Source organism: Copadichromis virginalis, linkage group LG23 (assembly GCF_057382275.1).
Source record: "Copadichromis virginalis isolate Kocher_CV1m ecotype Utaka linkage group LG23, C_Virginalis_male_GT1.1, whole genome shotgun sequence".
NCBI lineage: Eukaryota > Metazoa > Chordata > Actinopteri > Cichliformes > Cichlidae > Copadichromis > Copadichromis virginalis.
Window position 1 is genome coordinate 3,823,129 of NC_140639.1, and position 12,089 is coordinate 3,835,217.

General features: G+C 42.1%; 1 protein-coding gene across 1 annotated transcript; it reads right to left on the minus strand.

Moving 5' to 3' along the window:
• Nucleotides 1-459: 459 nt before the first annotated feature.
• Nucleotides 460-11,616, minus strand: ankrd24 (ankyrin repeat domain 24). Its single transcript, XM_085449128.1, has 22 exons — nucleotides 11,107-11,616; nucleotides 10,712-10,842; nucleotides 10,186-10,274; nucleotides 10,035-10,099; nucleotides 9,847-9,904; nucleotides 9,603-9,673; nucleotides 9,417-9,523; nucleotides 8,512-8,684; nucleotides 7,858-7,880; nucleotides 7,495-7,587; nucleotides 7,021-7,140; nucleotides 6,775-6,894; nucleotides 6,519-6,648; nucleotides 6,176-6,354; nucleotides 5,366-5,529; nucleotides 4,116-4,894; nucleotides 3,697-4,013; nucleotides 2,805-3,038; nucleotides 2,165-2,341; nucleotides 1,920-2,081; nucleotides 1,569-1,634; nucleotides 460-856 (listed from the first exon to the last, which is right to left on the minus strand). Exons 1-22 carry the CDS (start codon nucleotides 11,176-11,178, stop codon nucleotides 788-790), a joined length of 3,399 nt encoding a protein of 1,132 aa, XP_085305254.1. The 5' UTR covers nucleotides 11,179-11,616; the 3' UTR covers nucleotides 460-787.
• Nucleotides 11,617-12,089: the final 473 nt, after the last annotated feature.

The following is a 12,089-nucleotide window of genomic DNA, read 5'->3' on the forward strand; positions in this document are numbered from 1 at the left end:
AATAGGGCACAAATCCCACTGGGGTTGTGTTAGGAACGGCATCGGATGATCAAAAATGCAGTACAACTTTTTGTGAGTAAGGAAGCAGCTGAAAGTTGTTTACACCGTGTTTTTATCCTCACAAAGTATAAATGGTTGTATGCACGTATTTCAGGCATATTAGTTGGTTCAAATATTGTGTCTCTAGCTTCCTTAATGTATGTGTATAGCTGCTGCAGAGGGTCATGGATCAGGATGGCCAGAACAGCATGCTGGCTTACATACTGTAAAATAAGGACCCTTAGTGTTTTAAATACGCATTTGACATATTACTATGCATTTTTCTCGCACACTCCATAGTATAGTTACTGGAATGGATCCTATATTTGTGTGCTAATGTATCAGGTCCACAGTTAAGCCCAGAGTCAGTCAACCGACACTCTTTGATGGATCACTTTAAAAAGAACACAGTGAACCGCAGAGAATTTATCTTCTTTTTTTAATTAAAACTATTATATAAAAAAAAAACAAATCAATGCATCTGGTATCGTCTAAATATTCACTCTGTCACATTCACATTCTGCTTTCATAAACTCCTCACATACTACAACAATAAAGGCACTCCATGTTCCATTTTTCTATCGGTTGTTTGGGTTACTACATTACAAGCATGCAGCTATACCTGACCACAGATCAGTTGTATTTGGCTTTATACTGGGTACTGGTCCCACAGGCTGCTGTGATAGAGCTGCTATGCTGCCCTGTAGAGGGGACTGGAGCTGAGAGAAACTTGCAGATGCTCTAAATTTCATTGCCCCTCGTGTGTCATCTTCAGGATCTGGAGTAGCAAATGCTGCACCTCTTCATCCATGCGACCCTGTTGACAGACGATGATGCCATCTTGAAATGAAAGGTAACCGATACTGCAAATAGCAGTCCAAGATACTTGTATTTCCAGAAAAACAATGTCACCAACTAAACATTACAATAACTGTCCCATTTTAAGAGAGGCATCAAGAAGACAATTCCTACCTGCTAAAAGCATTAAAGGTAAGCAACTATGCAGCCAGCTCAACAACATAGAACAATAAATTATAGCTAGCACGCCAAAAGGTAATAACAAATGAACAATGAACTGAACACTAAAAATCACTGTGATCTAGATAAATCAACTGAAAAATACAGGCGGCAGCCAGTGGTACCCCTCAGGCTCCTATTAGATATACCTTTGGTATCAATTTGACATTGACCTTGAGGTCAAGGTCACTGAGATCTAAATTTGTCCGAGATTTATAGTAGATACACCTTTGTATCAGTTTGAAACTCCTATGTTGCATCATTCTGGAGTTATCACACTCATAAACGTGTGTGTTAGCGTTGCCTGCCTGGCAGGATGACTACAGTACTCTGTCTTTTACAGCTGAGGGTTAAAAAGTCAGAACAACAGGGTCAACAATGTGTACGCACCTGATGTAATTATACAAAGACTGCTGTTGTGTGATCCAAAGTAGACACAGACACACAAACAAATCCTCAACAAATTTCCATTTCAGTCCTAATTGTTGTGCATATGAGTGCACTGAACTGACCTGCACAGCTGCCAGTAAGTGTGAGCGGTATACAGTCACCACTTTTTTGTGCTTTCTCTCCCAATCCTGCAAAAAAAGGACAATATCATTATCATATTACAGTACAAATCTGTCTACAACCCAGTCAGGCCTTTCCAGTCATCAAGTGTAGATCTTTTAACTGTTCCCAGAATTAGATCCAAGTGCACTAAAAGCTGACTTCAGTTATTGTGGTTGTGTTCATTTGAATAAGCTCCCTGCTGGCCTCAGATCAATTATATCTATCCAAACATTTAGAATGAAAAACCACTCAAAACCTTTTTATTCGTCCAGACTTATGAGTACATTTTCACTTTGAATCTAATAGATCACCTGGAGCTGTTGAGTGAGGATGGCAATCCTATTCTGCAGAGCCATTTGCTGTCCAGGGTTACCATGATGGGTTGATGAGGAGGAAGAGGTGATTCCGAGAGGAGGCGAGAGAGCCCCCAGGGCCTCTTTCAGTCGGAACACCTCCTTTGACAGCTCTGTTATCTGCACACATATTGAACACATCACTTTTCACAACCTTGTTCTTCAAGAGCAGCCGTGAACTTCATGAACAGCTAGCATCTCACCTTGCGGTCCTTCTCTTTCACGAGGCTCTGCGATTCCTGGATGTCTTTGTGGAGTTCCTGGATATGGGTTGACTGGGCTTGTAGTTCAGCAAGTTGTTTTTGAACTGTGGCGAGCTGCGACTCTGCGACCTGCCGCTCACTCTTGTTAAAGAGTGCCTCCCTTTGTACCTGGAATACCTGCAGTAGACAAATAATACCAACAGTCTCATCCTGCCTCTTAATAAAAAAAAAAAATCTCTGCATTTAGCCGTTTAGTTTATTATTTAAATGCAACAGCAGATGTGAAGGAAAATTCAATTTGGAGTGTCCCTAAAATGAGATTAGATGTACTTTATTTATCCCACATTTGGGAAGTTAATTTTTTTACAGCAATTAAAATCAATTAAATGCAAAAATATATAATAAAAACTTAAATTAGTAGGATAGCTGTATTGCTTTCTGCTGTTTTGTTATATTTTGAATTGCTAGTGCACAAGCAAATTTAGTACATGACTCAGATGGGTCATTGCAGCAAAAAGTACAGAAGTAATGGAGTAGGATAATGTAAAGGCAGGCAGGAGGGCATCAAGGCCCACAGCTACTGCTGCTGTTGCAAAACAATAACATCTGAGGTCTCACATAATATCATAGACACACAGACCTCAGTGCAGGTCTTCTCGTGTTTACGAGTAAGATCGTTGAAACGGGCCGTGACGGCGTTGATCTCAGCCTGCAAAGAGAGCCGAAGGGCCTCGTGATCCTCCTTAGAAATCAGACCCTGTTCTGCAGCCTTCTGGGATTTCAGCTCTCTCAGTTCCATCTCCTTCTCACTCAGAGCATCCCGAGCTGCTGCTGCACCGCTCTCACTTTCCTGCAGGGCGTGCTGGAGCTCTGCCTGTGAGACGAGCCAGGATTAACTGAAGAGTTTTATTCCGTCTGACCATGTGTGCATTTAAAACAAACTTCTAAAATTTGGAAATTCAATATCAGTATTATTATTATTATTATCATATGCCATTTAATAATGTGCAAGATGGCAAGGTTCATTAACAAGGGATCTGTTTGCTTAAGAGTTGTGGTTGAATAAAATTAAAAGCAGAAGGAGAAGTCAACTAAAAGCACATGTGCATAGCTCTTACTTCTCTCCATACCTCAATAAACAATTTAAAGAAACTGCAAATGCCCATTTTGTAATTTGTTGTATTTAATATTAAAGATTTTTCAGGAAAAAATGGAGGCATCATTCAGGCCCTGAAGTTTCATGCTTCAGATAAAATGTATTAATTTTCACTGCAGGCAGATTCACTCACAATTAGCTTTTTACAGAACAATTACAGCAACTTATTACTGTATATTGTGCACGTGAGTTAAGGTGATGAAAAAATGTGAACCTGTCCTTTAAAAGTGGAGGAAATGGTTTTCCTTCCATTTATCAACAAGCTTCTTCTGCTGAGTCTATATTTAACATATTTAAGAAGAGCCCGGCCTTATCAGCTACTTTTGATCACTGACCTTTTGAGCTGTTATTATCATATTTGTACATTTCTGCTGACCTTGACTTTCTCATGCTCCTCTTTGGGAATGGCATCCTGCATGGCCTGCAGTTTAGTCTCCAGTGAGGCAGCCTGCTCCTCAGCATGGCCCCGAAGGGTTTTTTCTTCCTGGAGCTCTTGCAGTGTCTGAGCAAGTTGTTCTGACACCGCCGACAGCGCCTCTTTATGTTTCGCAAGTGGCACCGTGTCCTTCAGCTGCAGGGCGTCCTGTGCCCGGCTCTCTCGCTCGGCGCACAGACAATCCAGAGCCTGAGCTGCTTCCTGCCTCGCTACTTCAAGTTCTTCTCTCACTGCTGCTAAGGTGCGTCTGGAGTGCTCTGATTGGACAGAGGCACAAATAATAACACATGAACTCAACCTGTGAACTAAATACAATGGTTTTCTACTCATGCAAAATGACACTGCATTATCAGTTGTACCTGATATGACTGAGGGCTCTGAACTCTCTGAATGCTCTTCCTCCTCTTCTTCATCTTCCTCTTCTCCGTGTGGTGGAGGTCTGAGTCTCTCCAGCTCCAGGAGGGCATCGTTGAGCCTTCTAGCCACATCCGCCCTCTCCCTTGCCAGCTGCTCACACTGGAGTCCCAGATTCACCTGCACCTCCTCCAGCTCCGAGCGGGGCACACATTTCCTCAGTTCTCCCTCTAGCTCGTGCAAACGCTCCTGAAGGCGATGGACCTGATCTCCATCTCCTGCTCCGCCTCTAACTTTTTCTGATAACCTGCTCTCTGCCAGGGCTGCCTCCAACTTAGCAACGTTGTCACGTAGGCACTTCACTGTTTCTGTATCTTCTATTTTGTCTTCTTTCTCCTCTTCCTCTTTTGTAGACTCCTTCTGGGCCAGAGCAGCCTGGAGTTCCTTTACTTTCTCTGTCAGCTGTTTGATTATGTCACTGTCCGAATTGCTCTGACCCCCAGCCTCACCCGTTCTTTTAGAAAGCTCCTCCTCCAACTCTGTCACCCTGGCTCTCAGCTGCTCTGCCTCCTGGCTCAGGCCCTCCTCTGAAGCGCCAGCACCTGCTGCAGCAATATCCCCTATACCACACTCCACAGAAAGCACCCCGACACGCATCTGCTCCTTTAGCTCCTCCAGCTCAGATTTGGAAGAGGCCAACTGCTCCTCCAGCTCACGCAGCTTCTCCTTCAGAGCTTCTGTATTCTCTGAATCTGCAGCTCCTCCCTGAGAGCGCTCATCATCACTGCAAAACAACAGAGACTTGAAGTGAAATTAAGAAAACATGCTATATTCATATGAGTCAGACGTTTAGTTATTACAGAAAACAACACAAGGTGATGTCCTCAAAAAACAAAAAACAAAAAAAACCCAACGTAAATTCTAATCAATTATAAATATTTAGCCTTTATGAAAACAAGTGACATACAGCTTATTGTTAAACAAACAAGGGTGTAAATGAGTGACTGCTTCAGAATTAGATAACACTTTCTCAGTGTATTATTGAAGTGTTTTGTTGCTTAGCTGCAACACAGATGAGGTTTTATATTTTTTCAAAGAAAAATAATACACATGATGCAACAGCAGTCATGAAACCTTATGTCATGAGGACTCAATTTGTAAATAAGCACATTTTAGAATGAAGGCCAGAGCCAGTGAACGGGAACTCTTCCTGTGATTCTAGTTTGAAGTGGTAGTATTTCAAATAAATTCTTACTGCTGCTCTTCCACACTTGAAGCCTCTGCTGAAGCCTGGGCCTGAGAGAAGCGCTCCTGAAGGGTTTCATACTCTTTTCTCAGGGTTTCATACTGAACGAGAGGGACAAAGTCCGAACTGGAGGTCTGCATGTCTGTGTCATCCTTCTCGAACATCTCCAACATCTGTACACAACAGAGGTGAAACTATAGCAGCAGCTTATTAAAAACTCAGTTAGCTTCAATATGTGAGCCCAACAGAATGTGCACAGAAAATTCAGGTAGTGTCGTTAGAGTACCACGTTTTTGTGACAGTGTGAGCACATGAGCATATACTGCCAGTTCAATTCAATTTTACTTCAGTTTATTTAAGTCTTTATTGAGTTTGGACTTTTCATGTTTCCAGTGGGGAATGAACAATCACACTATAACAGAATGCTTCATAAAACCATCAGCACTAATAAGCTCTGATTAACTTCAACTAGCATGAACCGGTCAGCATAGAACGCCTGCAAAATGCCTCCATGTCTACATCTGATGTTGCTGTGTTCTATTTATACCTAAATGAACTAACTGCCTGGGTACATTAGTGCACCAAAGTGAAGCATCCCAAAGTTTAAGTGGTCATGACTAATGCTTGAATGAAGGACACTCAGCAACTCTTGAAACAGAATCTTCATCTCTTGCCAGGAAACCAATTAATACTCTTTTGACTACCAATTTATCTTTGTTAATGAGCCAACATAATGAAGGCATGAAAATGGTGTCTGTGCATGTGTGAGAGTAGGTACTTATGCATTAGCTGTGTATTTATGCATTTATGCTGCCTGACCTGAACTTTCAGAACAAGTTCAGCATTCTGGGAAGTAAGTTCCTCTATTTGTTTATGCAGCTCAGCAACAGCTCCTGGGTCTGCAGGGGCAGGAGAGGGGCTGACTGAGTCAATGTCCGTTTGAGAAGAGGCCTCATCCTGAGCAGGGGAGGCTCTGGAGCGCTTGGAGAGCAGCTTTTCTAGAGCGAAAGTTAAAAAGAAACAAAGACAAAAATAAATCAGCATGACTCCCTGACATGAAAGATGTAAGAATACCCAAGTGGCACAGCAATGACACCGGCATGAAGTGCATGCACGCTCTGTGCTAGGGACGGGAACGGTCACAAATATTTGGATCGCATACCTGGGAAGTCCAGCATTTCATCCAGGTCCTCAGAGTCACTCGCCCCAATACCATGGACTGCTTTCAGTTCCTCAAGCAGTTTGTCCCTCTCTGCCTCTGCCTCCTCCAGACGTTTCTTTAGTTGGGAAAGCTAGTGAGCAAACACACATAATATTGGCCACTGCAGTTGCATTCAGAAAGTACAATTTCAATCACTCATGGTTTAAACAAAATAAGGGAATGCACGCAAGGCATTAAGGAGACTCTTGTTCAGTACCTCCTCCAAGGCAGAGAGGGCACTCTGCTGCTGCTGCTCCAAGGCTTTGATCTTCTGGAGCAGACGGCCTCTCTCCAGTCGCAGCCGCCGAATCTCCTCAAACACCTCCTCGTCTTCAGCCTAAAACAAAACAAGCAAAAAACAACCCAACACAAAATAATTAAACCAACAATAGTCTGCCTTTTATGTTAAGATAAAGGAAGAAACCCTTAAAAGCCAAATAAGAGCCAACATTACAGTGCTAACCTGGGGTGACTGCTGGGTTTCTTGAGGCTGGGGAGAGGGAGGTGGGGACTGGGACTGATGGGGCTCTGGAGAGTGGGCAGGAGGAGCTGAACTCTGGGACTTTTGGGAAGGTGGCACACCCTGCATTTTTGAGATCAGAAAAAAAATAATCAAGAGAATCACATCACACAGATCAATAAACAATCCAGTTAATGTCTTGAGAAGCAATGTTGTAGCTTAGAGATTTCACCAAAGAAATGATGGTACAATTAGTATAAACAGGGACACCTGCCAATTCTTTCAGAGTGCCAAGTGGAGCTGTAAACTAAAAATTCATTCACATCTTTTTATTTCCTACAGTCAATCAAAAGAAAATCTCAGGTGTAACATTTCTCAACTATTAAACTAATATCACTTCATGTTTAGGGTACAGGAGATACTGACAACACTGAACAGAGAAATGTTTCGTGCCCACTAACATGTTTCTTACAGTACCTGAAGAGGAGACCGAGGTGGTGGAGGAGCTTTCCGTTTGCGGGGGGTAGTCCCCCCTTGCACTGATGAAGCGGCTGAGGGGGTTTGAGAAGGCTGCATTGAGGTGAGAGGGTGATAACAAGCAAGCAAAGATCAAACTCAACTTAAAAAACAAACAAAAGGGAAAAAATGGAGAAAATCAAGATGAGACAAAAGGTCGCCAACTAAAGAGAAAGAAAGCCAACACAAAGAAAGCAGCACAAAAAAAACAAAACGAAAAAAACAATGACCTCATATTGGAAAACATGCACAATATGATTGCCAAAGTGAGCCATGATCTCATTTATGGAAGGAGTGATGCAGCACAAGAATATGCAACATTACCTCCTCCCCTGCGCCCTCAGAGACTATGTATGCATAGGGAAAGAAACATTAAAGCACTTAAACCTCACTTGCACAGAGACTCAGAAAACAGCTAGAAAAACATGCAGACAATGCCCTGAAATCCCTTTCTAATATGCAGTTTACATGGGTGCCATTCATGTATTATGCAGTAAATCTATGAAAATCTCTCAAATTATTATGAACCGATGTGGTCAGGCATCATGTGCACACCAAATTACCTCCTTCATCTTCTCAAAAAAAGTCAAACATCTGTTTTCCATGTAACCTATCAGCAAAGTCTTTGTTGAGAGATAAAAGCGGAAGCAGCCTTTTTCATTTTTATGCCCCACTTTACAATCACGCCCAGCTGTCCTTCTGATCCACTTCCCTCTATTACAGTTGTTTTCCAAGGAGGCCAATGAGAATGTCTGGATCTGGAACATCACAGCAACTCAAACCATACTCTGGGTCTGATTATCTCTGGAAAGTCACTGTGTACCATGTGTTACAGTGGGGATCAGAGTAGCTGTGTTTTCACCATTCCCAAACATTCAGTAATTTGATTATCTGAGCTGCACTACTGAGACAGGTCTTTTGAGATCTTAGAACAAAAGCAAATGCAAACACTACTGAAAGAAAACTTGGGCCTCATACCTGAAGGTACTCCATCCTGCAGCATCTCAATGATACGTTGGTTGCCTGTGGTTACGCTGTAGTCGGTAGCTTTGTGTCCGAGGCCGTCGACCAGCTGTGTGTTGGCCCCACCTCTCAGCAGAGCCTCTACAGTCTCAACGCTGTCACTCTCACAGGCCAGCATCAACGCAGACCTGTGACCCCACACAATATATAATTACAAGGCAATAAAAAAAATACTTACGATGAGGAATGCAATACAAAAAGAAACTACAGAAGTATTAGAGAATGTTTATTTCTTTCCAGGCCTTCACTTACATATTGTGCCGAGTTATCTCATTTGGCATGTCAATCATTGCAAAATAAAATATGCTAAAAAAAGGCGCAATGTTTCATTTTGTTCAAAGTTTCCAGTTATAAAAGTCAGGATGTGTTTTGAAAAACAAAAAACAAACACACTGCAGGATACTCAATATGAAGCAGAAAATACTGCAGTTTTTCATTTTATGTCAAATTTGTGTCTTTTCCCTTGTTAATTTTAACCCGAGGACTGTTCTCTAGTAATCCTCTCCAAGGGGCCATCTAAAGCCAACCCGAAAGCTGTTGCCCCAGCTGGAGATCCTGACCTGCATCCCTCCAAATCTCTCGACTACTGGAGTAATTCTATGGGAATCCTTTCTGCAGACCCAGACTGCTGTGGGAGTAATCCTGAAGAGATTTTATTTTTGTTCTAGCTTAGCTAGAGGGTTCTAGTGGTTTCATGACACTTTCTAGTGATGTGAAATTCCAACCTGTTTGACACTTCAGTCATTGCATCTATAATGATTTCAAGAAACAGGAAATGAAGGCCCAAGCAGTCATACCCTGCCTCACCAAGCCATGCAAGGAAAACAATATTTGGGATACTATCAATAACAGTTCACTACCTTCCTTGATTATCTTGTATGTTTGCATTTGCACCTCGACCCAATAGAAAGACACACAGTTCCACTCTACTCATCTGGGCTGCCAATATCAGAGGGGTGGCCCCGTCCTGAAAAAAATAAATAAAAATAAAATTTATTTTGGGTCAGCAAAAACAGCAAACCAAACAGCTAAATTGTCAAACTTACAGTGTCCTGGGCATCCAGATTGGCTTTAAAGTCCCACAGGGTCTCAGTGCAGGACATGCAACCACTGACCGCTGTGAGTATAACCAGCGTTCAGGCAATTAAAAGTTTGCATATAGTACGTTTTGCAATGACATGATTAAATTCAACTGAATTTCTAAACAGAACGATCAATAAAATCTTGTTATAAGCAAACTGTTATGGAATTAAATAAACTGGTGTAATAATTTTATGCTGTAACAGCGACCTGCAAGATGGAGCGGTGTCCTTCCAATGCTGTCCGTGCAGTCTACCGCCATTCGTTCCTGTTAGAGGAAACAAGCACGCATCATTGGTAACCGGATAAATATTTAAAATAATGGCCATTATTTTTATTAATGATTTCAATAATTAATTGATTAGCTATGGTGTCATTGTTGGGTTTTTTTTTTTTACCTGTAACAGCCTCTTTAAGCACTCAGACTGGCCATTTTTGGCTGCAAGATGAAGGGCGCTGAAGCCTGGAGTCAGACAGTTACATGTATTTTATAAACAGCCCAGTGGCTTACAGGATACAACTATGTTTCTGTTTAATAAAATCCCTCACCAGCCCCATCGGTGACGCTGATGTCTGCACCATGAGAGATGATAACCTCCAGACAATCTAGCCGGCCTCGGGATACAGAGAGGTGAAGCCTGTCAGGAGAAACAGGACATGCCACCACATCTTACAGGTGAGAGGATAAAAATAAAAATGGCTTTTATTTCTGCATTTCTATTGCAAAATGTCACAATTAGTGATCCTTCTCATCAGTTAAGTTTCAGCTCAAGATTCTAGTTACTTTTATTTACACTTGTGGTCATAGATTGACATTCCCTAATTATGGACATGAATGTGATTGTAATTTAAGTTTTTTAATGATTTCTTTGGACAGTTTTTTTTCCAGAGTTTTTGTCTAAGGTGCACTTTTTGGTAACTGTTGGTAAGTTTCTGGCACAGGTCTAGCTGATATTTGACCACTCTTCTTGGCATAAATGGTAGAGTTCATTTGAACTGGTTGGCTTCCTGGTACTACCTGGATACAAATTTTCAACAGGGTTGAAGGCACAGCAGACTTAGGCACTCAACTTACGCCGACTTGCCCTCAGCATCCAGCTTGGTAGGACAGAGACCTTTTTTGACAATGAGAGCTGAGACTTTATCGGGTTCATTCTGCTCCACAGCCTGCAAGAGCCTTTCATCACTCTTACTCCAGTCCTGACTCTGAGGGGGCCAAAACAGAGAACAGGTCACCACGAAAACTGATACCGTACCACTTCTCTTACCATTCAACACAACAGTTGACTGAGAAATATGGAGCAGTTAGAATGGGCAACAACTAGTGATAATGATCCAGTAAAGAAAAGAAAAACACAGTAAAGACAACAGAGCACAACAATTTTATAGTTTATGCAAAATAACTTAAATACAGAAATATTATAAACTACGGAGGCAAAAAAATCACTTATATTTCTATGTGATACCTACTGGCAGCGGTAGCAGGCTGAAACAAGGACAGAACCTCTTCATCAGGCTATAAACAGGCTGTTGAGGATCCATGCTGCTAACAGGGTGTCACACACAACTAAATACAGCTACAGTATACGAAGCCACCGCAGTGTTTCCTATCAGACAATACACACTGCCACCTGGCTTCATAACAATACAAACACACTCCAAATGATCGAGAGAAAAAATCAGCTACCCCTAAGTTTCTTTAAGCTACCCTTTAGAGGTCAGAGCAAAAACACAGCAAAGCTCTACCTACCAGAGAATTTATGCTCTTGTGAAATCATACCTCCAGTGAAAACGAAGGACTGTCACACATAAACTGTGACGCACTTACACATAACACAGCTATTTTCTGTCCTCCCTCTCCGCATTTAAAACAGCATCCTTTCGTCCTGCTCCAGCTGCTAGCAGAGTCGTAACAGTCTATCCACTGCACCACACACACTCTCCCTCCTTTCCTCACTGCCCTCCTTTCTCTAACCTAACATTTTCTCTTGTGCCTTCCTCTCTATAGCCACCTCATTTCTTTTCTTCATTAGTTTTTTTTTTTTTTGCCAGGTCTTCCAACAGTACCCCTTGGCGTCAGCGTCACAGATCTGTGCCTCTGCAGCTTCAGAGTAGGGCCTGTGCGATGTGAGGACTCAGCAAAAACAGGAAAAGGGAGCTGGACAAGCTGCACGCTGCTCTGCAGGTTTGGGACGTCATTTATAGGGAACGGGAGAAAAGCAAGACACAAACACAAATAGGTACAAACCACAAAAACAGGACAGCCCGAACTAGCAATTTTACCTATCTGGCCTCTTGGAGTGTTAAGTTATAGTCCACACAGTCTCACCTAAAGAGGTAACCTTCATTGCCACTAAGTCAGGGTGATACAGCACAAAGAAAAGCCTATAATTGTTCTAAAAGCATCACCACCATGAAAATGCTAACACAAGTAGGTCTAGTTAGATAAACCA

Excerpts from the sequence above, each read along its gene's own strand:
- ankrd24 (XM_085449128.1), bottom strand. The coding sequence starts at position 11,178 with ATGGATCCTCAACAGCCTGTTTATAGCCTGATGAAGAGGTTCTGTCCT. Across the intron at positions 10,275-10,711 it reads GATGCTGAGGGCAAGTCGGC|GCTTCACCTCTCTGTATCCC; the intron begins GTAAGTTGAGTG and ends TTCTCCTGACAG. Across the intron at positions 10,100-10,185 it reads CAGCGTCACCGATGGGGCTG|GCTTCAGCGCCCTTCATCTT; the intron begins GTGAGGGATTTT and ends GTCTGACTCCAG.